At 34.4% G+C, this 19642-nt stretch overlaps 1 protein-coding gene across 8 annotated transcripts in view; it reads left to right on the top strand.

Annotated features, from left to right (window-relative positions):
• The window catches only part of PDS5B (PDS5 cohesin associated factor B), a 198183-nt gene that overhangs the window by 124637 nt on the left and 53904 nt on the right, over window positions 1-19642 (top strand). For all 8 annotated transcript variants that reach the window (XM_057707515.1, XM_057707514.1, XM_057707513.1 and 5 more), the window contains 3 exons: window positions 634-749; window positions 5555-5660; window positions 8084-8244. In XM_057707515.1, coding sequence (XP_057563498.1) covers window positions 634-749; window positions 5555-5660; window positions 8084-8244 — 383 coding nt within the window. The remainder of the gene's footprint in view (window positions 1-633; window positions 750-5554; window positions 5661-8083; window positions 8245-19642) is intronic.

Raw genomic sequence — 19642 nt, 5'->3', positions numbered from 1 at the left:
GTCCTTTTCATTTCATTTATGATGTCCTTTACATAGGATAGTTTTGCTATCTCACTAAGTCTATCAGCTGTCTCCTCAAGATTTTTGCCTTTGGAGTCCTGCTTACAAAATCCCATTCAACTGCAGGTCAATGAAAATATTTACTGATGTCAGTATTTCTCAGTCTGTTTCCCATGCATTGTCCTAAATTCTTTTTTTAAAAAGGTGATTCTTAGCTCTACCCCAGAGAGTCTTCACAATGAGACCAAGGAATCTGTAGTTTTAATGAACTCCCCTGATAATTTCGCTTGTTGAAGTTTGTGTATCCACTGATCCTTGGTTTTATTCTTTTGTATTTGTTTTCATCCTTTTGGAATATTTTTGGTATAAGGTGTGAGATAGGGATATAACTCTGCTTTTATTCTAAATGTCTGTTCAGTTATTTCAATATATTCAATATAACAATATATTAAATAATCTTTTTCCTACTTGAAATATTACCTTTCTCCTGTGCTAAATTCTTAGTCTATTCCTATTGATTTGTTTATTCCAGCACCAATACTACGTGGTTTTAATTATTATAGGTTTTTAACATTTTAATGTAATGTATTGTTTAAACCTACTTCTGTAATATTTTAAAACTCTACTTTACAGCGTGAAATAACTAAGAAGTTGGGCAACCCCAAACAGCCTACAAATCCTTTTCTGGAAATGATCAAGTTTCTCTTGGAGAGGATAGCACCTGTGCACATAGATACTGAATCTATCAGGTATTTGTATATTAAAGTATTGAATTTTCATTACTATTAATTCATTCATTAGTAGTCAATCATTATTGAGTACCTGTGCTCATCTGTATAGATTTATGTATATACATAATGGCTCTACACAAATCTATAGCTATCTGTATATAGATCTATTCATATATATGTATATGTTTGTATATATACACACTCATCTGTATATATCTGTATGTATTTAGTTTTTCTTGTTATTTATTTTAATTTTATGTACTCTTTCAATTTGAATGAGAATTTGTCAGTCCAATCCTAGTTTTTATGTTACCAGTGTACTAGTTAGTTAGCTTGCATAGGTTAACTAATAGAAACAAACTGCAGTTCTACCTCAGGAAAAGAAAACTAAGTGAATATGTTGTAAAAAAAACATATGATGCATTTTGATAGATACCTGAGAACTGAAAATGTTATTTTTGAAACAACTTTCCTTTAAAGTTTCAGGTTTGATATCACCTGACTGTGACATCTTGGAAAATACTTTTTTTTATAGCTGTATTTGGTTTTGTAAAATGTGGGAAGAGCTCTTTTCTTTTTTTTTCTTATTTATTTATTTTCTATTTTTACTTTTATTTAATTAATTAGTTTATTTTGGGCCTCACTGTGCGCCATGCACAGGATCTTACTTCCCTGACCAGGGATCGAACCTGTGCCCCCTGCATTGGGAGTGTGGAGTCTTAACCACTGGACCACCAGGGAAGTCCCCTTTTCTTTTTTTTTTAAAATAACTTTTCCCAAAATGTTTCATCTGGTTGAAAAAGAAAGTACTTATAAAATATATATAGCATACTGATTTATTAGTGATCATTAGCACCTTTCAGAGGTATATGGGAATCTAAAGTAATACCAATGGTACACTCTGTACTCAGTAAAGCCCCTCTGGGATTTTTTTTTTTTTTTTGAGGAGAGCAGAGGGTGTAGCTCTTGGCTTGTGACCCTCTGTAGCGTAGGGAGACACTACTTTGGATGCCCATTTGTCACTTTGGACTCCTCTTGCATCAGTTTGCATTTGAAGAAGGGGTTCTTCAGTTTGAAAAACAAAAGGAAACAAAACAAACTAAAAGCTTCTACATTAGTGCAAGGAAGAATCTGAATCAGACTGGAATTCATTAATTAGCTAAATAATCCTGTGCCTTCTACAGTATGTTTAACATAATGCCAGTTAGGTATTGGCAAAGCATATTTTCCGTTTTTTATCAGCCTTCTGTTGAGTAATGGAATAAAGAGTTTTAATCAGGAAATTATTTTATAGTTCCATAAAATTGGTACAGATAATAGTCAAAGGACTGACAGATCTCTGTAAGGGGGTAGTATTTGACCTAAAAAGAAGAATGGGTAAGATTTTATTTCTATAGAAATGGGAGGAGTATTCTAGGTGTTGAGATTAATATAAGCCAAGCTAACTGGATAGGAAAGAACCAAGGACATTGAGAAGGTGATTGCCATCTGTTTAAATTACAGTATGGAGAAGTGTAAAAGTGTTATGAGGTGATCCTAAAAAAGCATTTGGGATCAGATTGTGGAAAGCCTTTAAGATTTAACTTTAGAGCTTTTACTTTCTCTTTGGTTTGTTGAGAACTAGGAATGATTGTTGGTGGATAGGAGGAGGGAAGTAAAAGAGATAGATTGCTAAGGTATTGTTATAATTTGTCTATGGATGGTGGTATTGGGATGAAAGGGAAAGAACATATTTGAGGAAGGTATTAAAATAACAACCTAAAAAATGGGTCATCTTACTGGAAATGGGAAATGAAAGGGAGAAGGAGTCACAAGTCCAGATGAAGAGGATAGTAATACCATGAAAAGAACGAAGGGAGCTGGTGAGAAAGAATGTGCTTCTTATTTGGACATGACAAACAATTTTTTTTTAATCAAGGCAAATTGAATTTAAAGTGAAACTGTGGGAATAGATTAATTCCCTGAGCAAGATTATGTAGAAAAAGTTAAAAAGATTAAAAGATCAAGGACAGAACCTTGGAATTTTTTTTTTACCAGTAGAAAAATTACAGAAAGATAAGAAAACCAGCCTATTGCAGTATTTTGAAAATTAAGATAGAAAAAGTTTCCAGAAGTAATGTGTATCATGAACAAAAAAACTGAGGGCTAAAACAGGTCTTTGACTTTAGCTATGGTGATATAGAAGATATGTTCAAACATAAATAATAATAACAGGTAGTAGCCATTAGGGTTTATAATGTGGGATGATTCTCTATGTTTTACATGTTTTAACTCATTTACTTCTTACTTTATAAGGCAAGAAATAATATTATTCCCATTTTACAGGTAAGGAACAGTGAGCTACACAGATGTCTGAAATACTTTCCCACTACTGGGAAGTAGCTAGTGGCATTTAAACTGAGGGAGTCTGGCTCCAGCACCCTCTTGGTTTAACCACCACCCTGCAGGAAGATTCCGCTCTTGTTCCCTACCATTAGTCAATGAGTGTTCAATTCATGTAACTCTTCCTGATAGTGGCTATTAACCTTTTCAGTCGTTGCCATTTTACAGGTGAATGATGGTACTTAAAAAAAAAAAAAGTATTGTGAATAAAGTTGAACATTTTTCCCCATATGTTTCTTGGCTAATTGCATTTCCTTTTATTTTTCTGTGCATGGCTTAGAGGGATTGTCTTTTTCTTATTGATTATATGAATGCTTTGTAAAATAAGGCTATTAACACAGTTTGATTGCCTTTTAAATTTGTGCTTGACATTAATAAATATATAATCTATCACTTGTTTCCTTTGTGATTTCTTTCTGTCTTTTGCATCATATCAAGTGGTTATGTTTTTTACATTTAGTCTTTAATTGGTCTGGAATTCATTTCATTGTAAGGTGGAGATAGAGATCTATCCTTTTTTAAGATCCTGATAGCTATTTCTATCAACTGCATTTATTGAAAAATTGATTCCTTCCCATTTGATTTGAGATGTTCCCTTATTATAACATAAAGGCTTATAATACTTGGGGGGGGTCTTACTGATTTTCACTTTGGTTCCTTTGTCTTTTTAGGCTTTTATGATATATTTTTATCTCATTGAGAAAGTTCTTTCATCCCTCTTACCCTAAAATTTACTAGCTATTCCCAAACATTAATTAATTTTTCCAGGTGAGCTATAGAATATGTCTGCTGAATCCATCCCACACCAAGTTGTGTTCCTCTGAGATGTAGTGAAAAATGCCATTCATATAAATAATAGTTTCCATCTTATGAAAGTACCTGTCTTGATTTTTTCAAATCTCTGTGCTCCCTTTATGTAATTTTAGAAGTTATATACAGATTCTGTGCATTTAAAGCTTTTTATTCCTAGTTATTTTGTGTATTTTTGACTTGTCATTATAAACAGATTTCTTCCACCCCTTGGCCCCCTGTATTTTTAGGTGGCTTTGGCTAATACAGAATAGCACTGTCGATGTTTAGTGTTTTGCTGGTGTCACCTTACTGAACTCTTGGTATTTTGTGAGTTTTTCAGTTGATTCTCTTTGATTTTCCAGGTTGATGCTTTTTTCTCATAGAACAAGTCACTGGCTCTTGTTCTTTGGTTTATTATCTCAATTGTACTTCTTCAGGAATGCCTTTCCTGACTACCCTGGCTAACCAAGGGCCTTGTCTTCTTGTCTTAGCTTTCTTTCTAGTCCTCATTGTTCCCGGATTTTAATGTATTTGTTTGCTTATTTTGGGCCTTTGGCCTTCCCACACTCAATTGTGAGCTTCATGCTCTTAGTCATGGAAGAAAATAATGAGCTTAATTTTGGATATATGGTATTTTTCATTCCTGTGGTACAGCTAGGTAAAAAAAAAACCTTGGGACTGATGGAAAATATGGGGAGAGGATTCAGGCTGAAGTTTTTATTTGAGGTAGTTGGAGCTATGAGAATCAGTTAATCAGGGAAAATGGGCAGAAACAGACAGAAGACATCCTCAAGGATACTAACTGTTAAGGGAATGATAAATTTAAAAGGACGCTGCAAGGAAGACAGACATATTTGACTCATAGCTTGACCTTAGATTTGAGTACATAATATTTTTGTAGAAATATAGATTTATTAAACATTTTAAGGAACATTGAATAATGACTTTTCTTATATTTTGATACATATTATGTCTCTAACCTGGTATTTGTTACTTGTTTTTTGTAAAAAGAACAAATACTGTCACAGTGAATGATTATTTTCCATAATAGTGCTTTACAAATGATTATTTCAAAATCACATAAACTTGTTTTTAGAAGAAAATTTCAAAACGTGTTTCCTTTTTGATCTATTCTAAATGTTCTAGTGAGAATTTGTTGCACTTCTGTTATGTGGCAGTTTTACATCTTTCAGGAGCAGGCCTTTCTGGCTTTTGTAACAGTGACAGACACAGTAATATTTGCTAGATGGTTTGAAAGTACTTCATGTTGCCATTTATCCTTTATTTTGCTATACGTTGTTCTACCTACTGGAGCAATAATGAACTTTAGATAGTTAGAAAACATCTGTTATCATTCACATGTTTAGGCATAAACTTTACACGGAAAATACAAGAATAAAAATATGGCATTAACAAACAGCAAATCAGGTAACATTTTGATCTCATTTGAATGGACAACGGAAAATATCATTTCACAAAGAAGCATCTCAAAATATTTATTATAGCTTTTTGTTTTGCCCTAATGGTTGGGCAACAGCTGTATCAAATTTGTATGTGGTTTAGTTGTGGTCTATATGGAAATATTCAGGATTATTTTTCTTAGACATTGCTGAAAAAAATGAAAAATAATCTTTTTTGTCATACTTTAGTGCTCTTATAAAGCAAGTGAACAAATCAATAGATGGAACAGCAGATGATGAAGATGAGGGTGTTCCAACAGATCAAGCCATCAGGGCAGGTCTTGAACTGCTTAAGGTAAATATGCTGAGGGTGAAATTAAGTGACTAATTATACCACAGTATTTTTTAAACTTGAGATTTGCTTCTTTAGGTTTATAGAACCTAAAGTAAAGTTTTCTTAATCATTTTTAGGTAATTTTGAAATTTCATGTTTATTCTAACATGTAAGCTGAATATCTTTAGGTTTAAATTGTATAATATAGTCTCATATTAATTATATTAAGGATTGTAATTTGAAGTTTTCATTAGTGAGCAAAGGACTTGCTAGCCCTACCACAGAAAGAGCCAAAATTTTAAAGTCCATTTTATGTGTTGTTAGTAGCTAAAGTATACTACTACCTTTTACTGATTACAGAAATATCAGTTAATTGTTGATAACTTAGAAAATATGAAATCATAAAGAAGAAAACATTGAGAAGCCTATCATTCATAAATATCTTTGGTTTCCTTTTAATCTTTAAAAAATGTACACTTTTATATAGTTGAGATCAGACTGAATATACAATTTTGTATCTTGACTGTTTTCCCATAGTAAATTATAAGTATTTTTCTCAACATTTTTCGAGAAAGTATTTTTAAGAGTTTCGAAAAATAGATCTGATTTTTGGCTGTCATTTCTTAGATGTATGCTTTAAGTTAATCGCCTCTGCTTCCTCATCTGTAATGGAGATAGTAATAGTACTTGTCTTACAGGAACTAAATTAAATCACGTATTTAATGTCTTAGCAGAGTGTCTGGCTCATAATAAAAATAATAATAAATGTTATTTTTTGAAATGGTGATCAGTTCATTTTGGGGATATCATAGTGTTCCCAACTATTTTCGTATTGTTGGATTTAGACTTTTTAATTTTATTCTTATGATCACTGCTTAAGATAAATATATCTAAGATCTCCTGCTAATGTCTTTTTTTTTTTAAACACTAGAAGGACATTACTGGGTCAAAGAGAATGAACACTTTCAAAATTCTTGAATATACATGTATTTAAATTCCTTTACAGAAAAATTGTACTCATACAGTATATATAATTCAATCAACAGTGTTTGAAGATTCCTGTCTTCACAAACTGGGAATAGTATAAAATTTTAAGAGATTTGATAATCCAATAAGTGAAAAATAATGTTTTAATTTGCGTAATTATTGCCAGTGAGTTTCACCTTCCATATGTTAATCATTAGTGTCTTCCTGTGGTGAATTCATTATTTTTATCTTGTGTTCATTTTCTACTGACATCTCAGTCTTTTGTTTTTTTTTAACTGCCTTAAGTGAGTTTTTAATTTCCTTGGCTTTTTTATAGGACATATTTGATATATTAAAAAATAAAATTATTCTGTTATATGTAAGTTATAAAGTATAGTAATAAAATAAATACTTGTGGAAAGTAAAAGGAATGCTAACTCAGATTAAATAGAATATTATTACTGTTGAAGTTCATTGAGTGGCTTTTTACCCCACTTCGCCCAGGTGTAATTGTCCTGAATTTGGAGTTTATTATTCTGTTAACCATTCTGTATAGATTTTCCATTTATGTCTATGTGTGTATCTCTAAATAACATCACTTATTTTGCTTGCCTCTCAATCTTATAAATATGGCATCATGCATAATACATTTATCTACTACTTGCTTGCTTTTACATTCCATGTTTGAATCTAATTGTTTATTTTAAGCTTAAAAATCCTATCATATTCAGAGAGGTTTTTATTGGTTTTGATTTTTAATATCTGAAACATATCCCAGCTAATATTTATTTTGAAAGTGTGTATTGTAGGGAAGGGTCTAAATTGATTTCCTCCAAATAGCTACCCACTCTTACCAAGACTATTTATTAAGAATTCCATCCATTCTCAGTTATTTTCTGTTGCCATCTTTATAATCTATTATACCCTATCTTAAGTTCTTATATATGATAAGGTCTATTTATTGCTTTATTTTTTCTTTTTTATGTTGCTTCTAATGTTAGTACCATGTTGATTTGATTATTGTAACCTTACAATATCTTTTACTGTCTGGTGTTTTACCCCCTTTCCTAGATTACTTTTTTCCAAAAATGTTATTAGCTGGTCTCTTATAATGACCTTTATTTAGAATAATAGACATATTTTGTTAAATTCTCTCTTCTCATTTTCCTTTTCTCTTACCTTCATTTTCCTTCACCCGCCTCCCCAAACATTAACCAAATCCAGATTATTTTGAGTAGAATTATGTTAACATGTAATTTAATTTTTAAGGTAATTGTTACATTAGATTGTACAATCTTCCTACACAAGAACAGTTCTGTTGTATATTTGAGTAAGTTTTAAATTTTATTTATAGTGCTCTCATTTATTTTTTAGCATAATTATCTTTGTGTTTGATGTGTAGTATTTTTAATATGTAACATTTCAGATTTATAAAAGGTGAAAAGGATTTACAGATCCTTTTTTATGATCTTTTTAAGGTACTCTCATTTACACATCCCATCTCGTTTCATTCTGCTGAAACATTTGAATCTCTCCTGGCTTGTCTGAAAATGGATGATGAAAAAGTAGCAGAAGCTGCACTCCAAATTTTCAAAAACACAGGAAGCAAAATTGAAGAGGATTTCCCACACATCAGATCGTGAGTTGAGTTTTTTCTGATAAATATTCTGGAAGACAGAAAAATAACTTACTGTTTATTGATTTATTTAATAGTTGGAATCTTTTAAATTTTGAGGAAGTAATGTCTGGGTTATCTTAAGTCTAAACTATTCAGTTTAGATTCTCATATCCTGGGAGAGAGCATTGATTGGTGTTTTAGAAGATTCATGAAAATGTAGGATGAGCATGACATTTCTTTCTGAAGTATCAGTTTTGCTTAAAGACTTTAATGAAAACAGTTTTATAGTAGAAGAGTTCTTTGGCATATTATGGCATAGGATAAGCAATTCATGCAAATGTAACGTCCAGTGGGAAATTCCAAAGGAATTTCTTCTGTGATTATGAGTACTGAGTTGAAAATTTTCAGAAGTATTGCTTTATTTGACACAAGGAAGCAGAGAGGCATGGAATTATGCTAACAGCAGTGTGTTTTGTGTGTGTGTTTGTGTGTTCTAGTATTTCCAAGAATTGGAAATTGTGCTGTTATCCTGGAGATCTCTGATAGTGGTTGATTATTGTTCAAGATTCTGTAGTAGCTCAAAAAGAATAAGTCTTCCCTGCATACTTCTCTATATGCATCTCTCCTCCCAGTTTCTGGAAAGTATAGCTAATAGTTGGTTATGATAGTGCCGTAGTCACCGGTGATTGGTTTTACCTCCAGCTCATTACTTCTGATCTGGTTAGTTATGGTTGGGGTACTATGCTTCTTCATGTTGAATTGCATTTGGTTCTCTTCGTCAGAAGGAAACTTGGACACAGGTAGCTTTTAGAGGCTCAGGTATACTTTTTATTATTCCTTTCTATTCACATGAACTTAATTCTAGAAACTATTGATATATAGGGCAAAAACATTAATTAAATGATAATTGAAATATACCAGAATTTTGTAACAGTATAGTGTCTGGTAAGGGTAAGAAACTTTATTGTTTAGAACCGGCTTCTTAACTTTTAAGGGAGCCTAGAACATGAATTTCCCTTTGGAATGGCGCTGTGACTGTCCTATCCAGATCAGAGATCAGAGTTTGCAGATATATGTATACACACACACTGTATGTATACACTGTATATAACTCTATACCGTATACTGAATGCCCACTTACTGTATTATCTCGTTTAAACCTTGTAACAATTCAGTAAAGTGTAGGAATTATCCTAATCTTCCAGATGGGGACTCTAATGTTTACTTGAGGTAAATGGTTCTAGGTCACATAGCTAGCAAATAGCAGAGTGAAGATTTGAATACAGGCCTGTTTGTTTGCAGTGCCTATGGTACCATATCCATTATGGCACAGTTCCTTTCTTAATTAAAGCTTTGAACAAGTTTTAGTTTGATTTATTCAGTGGAGGTTTTTGTTTTCATTCTAGACCGTCTTTCCTAGTTCCCTTTATATTTTAAAGGAACATTGTTTGATATATTTGTAGGAGAACCACGAGAGCAAGGTCGAAAGGTGGACATTTTAGAACACGCAAGGGCGTTTTAAAACATACGCTGCTTTAATATGGAACTGAAATACGTAAAGTTATTTGATATATATGCTGAGTATATTTCAGATGTCTCCCATAAGGAGAATTAACTGATATTGAATACCTGCTGTGTGCACATGCTGTTCTCAGTGAAGTAACTCATAGTATATGTCTTCCTGAAGATAAAATATGTATGCAGATTTTATATTTTAAATTATTAAATTGAGTAAATTGATGTTGAGGAAAAATGATACAGTTAAATGAATGTTTATTAAATTATCTTCCCTTGAACTCACCAAAATAATTTAAAAGAAGAATGTGTCTAAGTAGAAGCTACCACACACTGGGTAGAATTGGTGCTAGACAACCCATTTAGACTGAGCGGAGTGTGAGAACATTGGCAACTGATAAACATATCCCTGAATTACATGTATAAGGGAATGTATAATAAGTGTTCTTTCATTTGCTAATTTAGAGGGAGGAGTTTGAGGTATGGGCAGCTTTGAGAGAAATAGGGAAAACCGAATTTCAGCTGGAATAGAACTAATGGAGTCTTTGTGGTCATACCATTTTTCTCTGGGCCTAACAGGAGGAGCAAAGCTTATAGGTGAGGTAAGGCTTAGAGTAGAATTGTGAAGCAAATGTCTATTTATTTATTTATTTGTTTAGTTATGCTGGGTCTTAGTTGCAGTAGGCAGGCTCCTTAGTTGCAGCTTGCCTGCTTCTTAGTTGTGGCCGGTGGGCTTCTTATTTGGGGCATGTGAACTCTTAGTTGTGGCGTGCATGTGGGATCTAGTTTCCCGACCAGGGATCGAACCCAGGCCCCCTGAATTGGGAGCTCAGAATTTTAATCACTGCACCACCAGGGAAGTCACGGAAGCAAATGTCTTATTACCAACTTTACAGGAACAGAAAAAATTATGTGCTGACCTACTAAACTAAAATGATGGTGATTTATGGTAAGTCTGACTCAGTAAGTCTCTCAGGAATCTGGCTTACCCTAAAGTAGGGAGATGTGCCCAAACTTAGAGTCCCCTATAGCATAAGATATGGTCATAGTCCAAATGGAGCTGGTTCTCAATTGGAGGAGCTTAAGCAGACTTGGAGAGAAATTACACAGAAATAAAGGACTCACTACCTTTAGTCCCAACTTTTTCCTTCATGCTACGTATCCAGCTGATTAAGCAAGTATAGTTTGAGTTGGGAGTTCTGATGTTAATTTTTTATTTTTTAACTTTTTTTAAGAACGTTAAATCTTTTTTTTTTTTTTTTTAATTATTTTATTTTATTTTTTTGGGGGTACACCAGGTTCAATCAACTGTTTTTATAGACATATCCCCATATTCCCTCCCTTCCTTGACGCCCCCCCCTCGATTCCCCCCCACCCTCCCTGCCCCAGTCCTCTAAGGCATCTTCCATCCTCGAGTTGGACTCCCTTTGTTATACAACAACTTCCCACTGACTATTTTACAGTTGGTAGTATATATATGTCTGTGCTACTCTCTCGCTTCTTCTCAGTTTCCCCTTCACCCCCCGCCCCCTCCCATACCTCGAGTTCTCCAGTCCATTCTCTGTATCTGCTTCCCTGTTCTTGTCACTGAGTTCATCAGTACCATTTTTAGATTCCGTATATGTGAGTTAGCATACAATATTTGTCCTTCTCTTTCTGACTTACTTCACTCTGTATGACAGATTGTAATTCTATCCACCTCATTACATATAGCTCCATCTCATCCCTTTTTATAGCTGAGTAATATTCCATTGTATATATATGCCACATCTTCTGTATCCATTCATTTGTTGATGGGCATTTAGGTTGCTTCCATGTCCTGGCTATTGTAAAGAGTGCTGCAATAAACATTATGGTACAAGTTTCTTTTGGGATGATGGTTTTCTTTGGGTATATGCCCAGGAGTGGGATTACTGGATCATATGGTATTTCTATTTGTAGTTTTTTAAGGAACCTCCAAATAGTTTTCCATAGTGGCTGTACCAACTTACAGTCCCACCAACAGTGCAGGAGAGTTCCCTTTTCTCCACACCCTCTCCAACATTTGTTGTTTCCAGACTTTGTGATGATGGCCATTCTGATTGGTGTGAGGTGATACCTCATTGTGGCTTTGACTTGCATTTCTCTGATGATGAGTGATGTTGAGCATCTTTTCATGTGTTTGTTGGCCATCTGTATGTCTTCTTTGGAGAAATGTCTATTTAGGTCTTCTGCCCATTTGTGGATTGGGTTATTTGCTTTTTTGGTATGAAGCTGCATGAGCTGCTTGTATATTTTGGAGGTTAATCCTTTGTCCGTTGTTTCATAGGCAATTATTTTTTCCCATTCTGAGGGTTGCCTTTTAGTCTTGTTTATGGTTTCTTTTGCTGTGCAAAAGCTTTTAAGTTTCATGAGGTCCCATTCGTTTATTCTTGATTTTATTTCCATGATTCTAGGAGGTGGGTCAAAAAGGATGTTGCTTTGATGTATGTCAAAGAGTGTTCTGCCTATGTTTTCCTCTAGGAGTTTTATAGTGTCTGGCCTTACATGTAGGTCTTTAATCCATTTGGAGTTTATTTTTGTGTATGGTGTTAGGAAGTGTTCTAATTTCATTCTTTTACATGTTGCTGTCCAATTTTCCCAGCACCACTTATTGAAGAGGCTGTCTTTTTTCCATTGTATACTTGTGCCTCCTTTGTCAAAGATAAGGTGCCCATATGTGTTTGGGCTTACTTCTGAGTTCTCTATTCTGTTCCATTGATCTTCCTTTCTATTTTTGTGCCAGTACCATACTGTCTTGATCACTATGGCCTTGTAGTATAGTTTGAAGTCAGGAAGCCTGATTCCACCAACTCCATTTTTCCTTCTCAAGATTGCTTTGGCTATTCGGGGTCTTTTGCGTTTCCATACAAATCGTAAGATTTCTTGCTCTAGTTCTGTGAAAAATGCCATTGGTAATCTGATCGGGATTGCATTAAATCTGTAAATTGCTTTGGGTAGTACAGTCATTTTCACGATGTTGATTCTTCCAATCCAGGAACATGGTATGTCTTTTTTTAATTAATTAATCAATTTATTTTATTGGCTGTGTTGGGTCTTTTTTGCTGTGCTTGGGCTTTCTTTAGTTGCGGTGAGTGGGGGCTGCTCTTTGTTGTGGTGTGCGGGCTCCTCATTGCCGTGGCTTCTCTTGTTGCGGAGCAGGGGCTCTAGGCACGTGGGCTGCAGTAGTTGTAGCACATGAGCTCAATAGTTGTGGCTCACGGGCTCTAAAGCGCAGGCTCAGTAGTTGTCACGCATGAGCTTAGTTGCTCCGCGGCATGTGGGATCTTCCTGGAGCAGGGATCGAACCCATGTCCCCTGCATTGGCAGGCGGATTCTTAACTGCTGCGCCACCTAGGAAGCCCAAGAACATTAAATCTTTATTTGGTTATTTATTTATTGTATGCGTTGAGTCTTTGTTGCTGTGCACAGGCTTTCTCTAGTTGTGGTAAGTGGGGGCTACTCTTTGTTGTGGTGCGTGGGCTTCTCATTGCAGTGGCTTCTCTTATGGTGGAGCACAGGCTCTAGGGATGCAGACTTCAGTAGTTGTGGCGCATGGGCTCAGTAGTTGTGGCTTGCTGGTTGTAGAGTGCAGGCTCAGTAGTCGTGGCGCACGGGCTTAGTAGCTCTGCGGCATGTGGGATCTCCCCGGACCAGAGATTGAACCTGTGTACCCTGCATTGGCAGGGAGATTCTCAACCACTGTGCCACCAGGGAAGCCCCTGATGTTAATTTTTTTAAAACAAGTGTCCAACGTTCAGTCTTCAGGGAGACACTGTCTACGTTTTTGTTTAAATGGCAGAGCAGAGAACATTTCTTTTATTCAAAGATGAAATAACAGAATACAAATAAGTTAACAAACATGAATCCTATGGGGATATTTTAGCATTCAAAAGATAGCTGATTAGCACTTCGGAATAATTGAATTTTTCTAGAAAATAAGAAAATTTTAGACAGTTGTTCTAAACTGCCAAGAAGATTAAACAGCAAATGACATCTGGAAGAAAAGAACAAAAATAAAATAACATAAAAAGAGAAATGGCAAAACTAAGGATAAAGAAGAGTGGGAACATATTTGTATTATAGAATGTAATTTATTATAAACAGCAAGGAGCAAAGTAAACAATATTGCAAATGTAATCAGGAAGGGTTCTGTTGAACTTGAGGAAACTGCGTAGAATGTGGATATAGTGGGCAAAGAAATGAAGGCAGTTAAAGAGAATTGCAAATAGTGAAAAGACACTATACATCTGTGGAGAAGACAACAGAATAATGGGAAATGGGAAATATTTTTTAAAAATAATAGTAAACTGGTTTAGAATGAATGAAAACATGAATCTGGAGATTAGGAGGGCTCATGTTTTAGGAAATATTGTGATGGAATTTACTGAGTTTTCAGAGATTACAGAAGTGATTCCCAAACATCAAGAAAAAAAAAAGTACATCATGTACAATGGAAAAGTAATGAGGTTGACGTATTTCTTTTCAACCACAAAGGATTTCCAAAGTTAATGATTCATAGAGAGTTTTGATGGACATAAACAATGTAACTAAAGCATTTCCTAACTAGTCAAGTTGTGCTTAAATAAGAGGAAATGAAAGATAATCTTTAGGATTCAAGGACTTAGGGAATGTGTTAGCCCCTTTTTTATTGTGAGGTCAATTTAGCTACCAAGTTGTGTGCTTTTCCTATTTGCTTTCAGTTTTGCTCACGCCCCTAAATCAGACTTTTGTTTTCTTCTCGTTTGCATATCTCTGATTTGTGTTTTCTCATCATTTTACTTTCAGTATTTAAATTTTAGAGGTGGCTAAATCTATATCTTAGATATTTGAAAACCTGAACTTTTTTAAGGGTGATGTACATAAATAAAATTGGGTCAAGAAGAGGGAAGAAAAAAAAACCTAATAGGCTAGCTATAATTATAAAAGAATTTGAGAAAATTACCCTCTAATAATAATAATAATAATAATAATAATAATAAGGACCAATATAAGTTGTGTGTTACAGGAGGTATTTCAAATACTGTATGCTAACACATATATATAGAATCTGAAGAAATGGTACTGATGAACCCAGTGACAGGCAAGAGTGGAGATACGGAAGTAGAGAATGGGCTTGAGGACACGGGGCTGGGGGGAGTGCGAAGGGGAAGCTGGGATGAAGTGAGAGAGTAGCATAGACATATTTACACTACCGACTGTAAAATAGATAGCTAGTGGGAAGTTGCTGTACAACAAAAGGAGATCAACTCGATGATGGGAGATGCCTTAGAGGGCCAGGAAAGGGAGGGGGGAAGGGAGTCACGGGAGGGAGGGGATATGGGGATATATGTATAAATACAGCTGATTCACTTTGGTGTACCTCAAAGACGAGTACAAGAGTGTAAAGCAAATATATTCCAATAAAGAGCTTAAAAAAAATCAAGTCTACATAATTATGTATAAAAACCACACAGGAATTCTAATTCTTTTTAATTGTTCAGAGCAGAGGGGGAGAAAGAAAGCGATTAGATTACTTCTTATAAAGCCAAAGTAACTAGCAGGAATGCTAAAACCTGATAAAAGATATCCTTCCGAAAGAAAACTAAGACAAATCTTACCAATGTTGATGCAAAAATTGTACGTAAAATATTATCAAAAAGAGAGTTTACTACAGTAAAACAAGAATTTATTATGGCTAAATGTGATTAATTCCAGGGATACAAAAAGGGTTACTATTAGAAAGCCTAATATTCATGTTATAATTCACTATATAAATGAGTAAAAGGGAAAGGGCACACTATAGATCATTTTGACAGATGCTGAAAGGGCTTCTGATAAAAAAGAAAATCTGGCTACTTATAATTAAACCCAATAAAATAGTATTTAATGCCTTCATACTTCTCCAACCAGTATGCATCGTCATATGGTAAAACACAAGAAGTATTTCCAGTAAAATCAGGAATAAGATGAGAAAATACACTAGCCCTGCCATGATGTAACATTGTTTTGGAAGCATTGGCCAATGTACTTACTTAAGAAAAGGAAATAAGAGGTTGCAGATGTTGGAAAGGAGGAAGCAAAGCCATCAAATTTCTAAGAGAAAAATTCAAGAGAATCAACTGTAAAACTACTAATATACTAAAAACAAGGTGGCCAAAATAAGTATGTAAAAATCCAAAGCTTTTTATACACCGTTAGCAATCATTTAGAAAATATTATGTGATTAAAAATCAGAAGATTTAAAAGCAAAGCATATAAGAAATTTGCAACCCTGTACAACCTTTTAACAGGAGTGTAATATTTAACAAGGAGATTAGGAAAAGTTAGGTTACTGAGTAAATACCTGGCAAGCTGTTTTAAAAAGAAAAATTAATGTAGACTGCTTGATTTTACATGTATTCCAGATGTCAGATTATTTATCTAAGATTTTATTGAAATTTTTTAATCTAAGATTTTAAATATATATAAAATGAATTAATAAAAGTATTAGTAACCAGTACATGTTTGTAACTTCTTACCTTGTGGTGGAAGGGACACTGATACCAAGTCATAAATGAAATATTGATGGATTGGGTTTTTAAAAATTCATGTGTTGAAAAAATATTTGTACAGCCTTCACTGTGTATAAGGTACTTGAAGATGTTAAAATGAACAGGACAGGTTAAATCGCTGCCCTTATATGTTAGTGAGGGAGAATACTACTTAGACAAAAACAAAAATCATGAAATAAATTAGAAATGCAATTGGTATGCTGGGAAGCTATTTTCAATATATATGACTTTAGAAAAGGTTAATATTTGTAATATATAAGGATTCTTAACAAAGGAGTAAGAAACATATCTCACAGTAGAATACTAATATAGGGAATGAAGAAGATATTTACAAACAGGAAGTCCTTCATCACATTAGGAAAGGATATTTGTGCCTGCTAAGAGTAATGGAGGAAAATATAAATAAAAACACCCATATGCTATAAATCAGTTTTAGCTAGCATGCCAGTGATGCTCTCTCAGAGCATAAATTGATGCAGCTTTTCTGAGTTGGTGATGTGTTAATACATACTGACGTAAGATGTGTGTGATATTTAATACTGTAGTTTCACTTTTAGGAATTTATCCCAGAGATAATTAGAAAATATGTCTACATAATGATTATATGGTTCAGGGTCCAGTCAGAAACAGAAACCATTCCAGGTGTTTTAAACAAATAAATTAATACAGATGTTAGAAGCATGAAAGAACAAAAAGTTGCTTTGGTAACTCAGAGATTATGATTTGCTGGAAGCAGCTACCACCCTTAGGGCTGGTGGAACAACTGGGAAGAAGTGGTGTTAAGGGCTGCCCAGTGGGTGGAAGAGCCTGTCAACATCGAGCCAACTAACTGTCAGAGTAGGCATGGCCTGGCTCTTACTGCAGGGCAGCACAGCTGCTGCAGAGAAGCCTTAAAGAAGCTGTAGTGCCTGTTATTGGAAGAACCTACCAGCTCTTGTGAGAGTCTGGGAAATGTAATCTGCAGATTTACAGCTCCAGGATCTCAGAGCAGATTATAGGGTATAAAGCTCAGAGACACTAGATAAGTAGCTAGCACAGGGATGTTCATGGCTTTGTTGTCAAGATTTGGGGGGAAAAAAAAAAGACCATCTAAATGCTCATTGGTAGGAGATTGGTTAGATTAATTGTGGTATAGTATAGTCATCCACTGAAGAACTGTGTGACCTTTTAAAAGCATAGTATTCAGCAATATTTGACATAGGCGATTCTTTGCAATATTGTTGAGTGAGAAAAAAGTTTCCAAATAATATATATATTTTGTATTCACATTTATTTAACCTATGTATATATGTATAGAAAAGTTTTAGAAGTATGTTCTAAAAAATGTGAACACTAATTTTTTCAGGGTAGTAGAATTTTGAGTTTTCTTCTTTAGTGTTTTTAATGTATTTTTCGTTTTGTTTGCATTTTTTACATGTGTATTATTATCATGGGGGAGCTTGAATTTGACGAAAAAAAATCAATTTGATGAAGTAATAAAGGATTTCTTTTAATAGAAGCTTATTAATATAAAAAGCAGTCAGGGGCCTTCCTTAGTGGTGCAGTGGTTAAGAATGCCTGCCAGCGCAGGGGACACGGGTTCGATCCCTAGTCTGAGAAGATTCCATATGCCTGGGAGCAGCTAAGCCCATGCGCTACAACTACTGACCCTGCGCTCTAGAGCCTGCGAGCCACACCTACTGAAGCCTGCCCATGCGCTGCAGCAAGAAGGCACTGCAACGAGAAGCCCGCGCACCACAATGAAGGGTAGCCCCTGCTCAGAAGAGTAGCCCGTGCTAACCGCAACTAGAGAAAGCCCGCGCAGCAGCAAAGACCCAACACTGCCAAAAATACATGAATAAATAAATAAATTTTAAAAAAGCAGTCAGAAGGTAGTTGCTTCATTTACATTTCATTAACTTCTCAGATTGCCTAGCACTTCAGAATTCTTGAAATTGTTTTCCTTTCTTATTGTTTTGGTTTATTTCTGTTTTCTGTTTAAATGAATATGCAGAACATTGGATGAACTTAAAATTTGTTATACTGTTAAAAGTCTCAACCATAGTTGCTTCTTACTTGTGTGTGACCTGTAATTTTTCTCTTGATTACTAAGAAAAGAGGTTATGGATGTTTATATTGTAAAGTCTGACTTATGAGAAGATAGGCCTTCTCTGGGGACTTTAGTTACTGAAGTAACCAGAAAGTAATAATTTTTCATTTCACAGAGAAGCCAGAAACCATAGACTAAAAAGATGGCATTTTGGTGAGACTCGAATTATTTTTTTATTATTGAAATTTTCAAACATATATAGAAGTAGGTAGAATATTATAATGAACTCCCATGTATCCACTGACCAGCTTATATATATATATAACTAAAAGCCACTTTAATTTATAATTCTACCCACTCCTCCATTCGCCTTATATTTGAAAACAAATCCCAGATTCTGTATATCATTTCATCTATATATCTAAGTATCGCCAAAAGATAAGAACTCTAAAAAAAAAATCACAATACCTTTATCTCAAACACAGTTGATAATAATTTCTTAATGTTAATATTATGCAATTAATTTTCTCAAAATATAGTAATTTTTTTAAACAGTTGTTTTCTTTTTTTTTAATTGAGATCCAAGTAAGGTTTCTACATTGTTGTTGGTTGATATGTCTCTGAAGTCCCTTGTCTCCTGTAGGTTCCCCCTCCAGTTCGCTCTTCTCTTTGTGTTTGGTGAGGAAACCAGGTTGTTTCTCTTGAAGAGCTTGCCATAAACTGATTTTTTATTTTTGCTAATTGTATGCCTTTGGCATGCTTTAATGGTTTCCCGTGTTTTCTGTAAAGTGGTAGTTGAATCCAGAGGCCTGATTGGACTCTGCTTCAACTATTTGTTGTCACAGGACCACTTTGTAGGTGGTGGTATGCTCTTCTGTCGGGAGGAATATAATAACTGGTTCTTTCTCTTTTTGTGATGTTAGCAGCTGATCATGTTTAGTAATCAGCGATGATACTCTGTCATGCGTTTATCACTTGTTAGCTGAATACTTTTATTAAAGAGGAACTTCTCATCTATTGTTTGGTTCCCCAGAGTTAACTTATTTAGGAAAGGCAGGATAAGCACTTGATTTCTTTTTTTTCTTCTTTTTTTTTCAGCATAAGAAGTTATTTATTCAGGCTTTTTTTCTATTCCTAATATTAGTGTTGTCCGTTTTGCTCTAAGTCAGTTAACTTGCAGAAACATAAGCATAATGTTAAAGCACATAAAGAAAAATTAAGATGGTTTTTTATTCATTTAATTTGTTTATTAGTTTATTTTAAACATCATGAATAATCTTTTTTTTTAATTGGAGTATGTTCTGTTTCAGGTGTACAGCAAAGT

Source organism: Hippopotamus amphibius, chromosome 14, assembly GCF_030028045.1.
Source record: "Hippopotamus amphibius kiboko isolate mHipAmp2 chromosome 14, mHipAmp2.hap2, whole genome shotgun sequence".
NCBI classification, from domain to species: Eukaryota; Metazoa; Chordata; class Mammalia; order Artiodactyla; family Hippopotamidae; genus Hippopotamus; species Hippopotamus amphibius.
The sequence above is the reverse complement of the archived record's forward strand: the minus strand, read 5'-3'. Positions and strand labels throughout refer to the sequence as shown.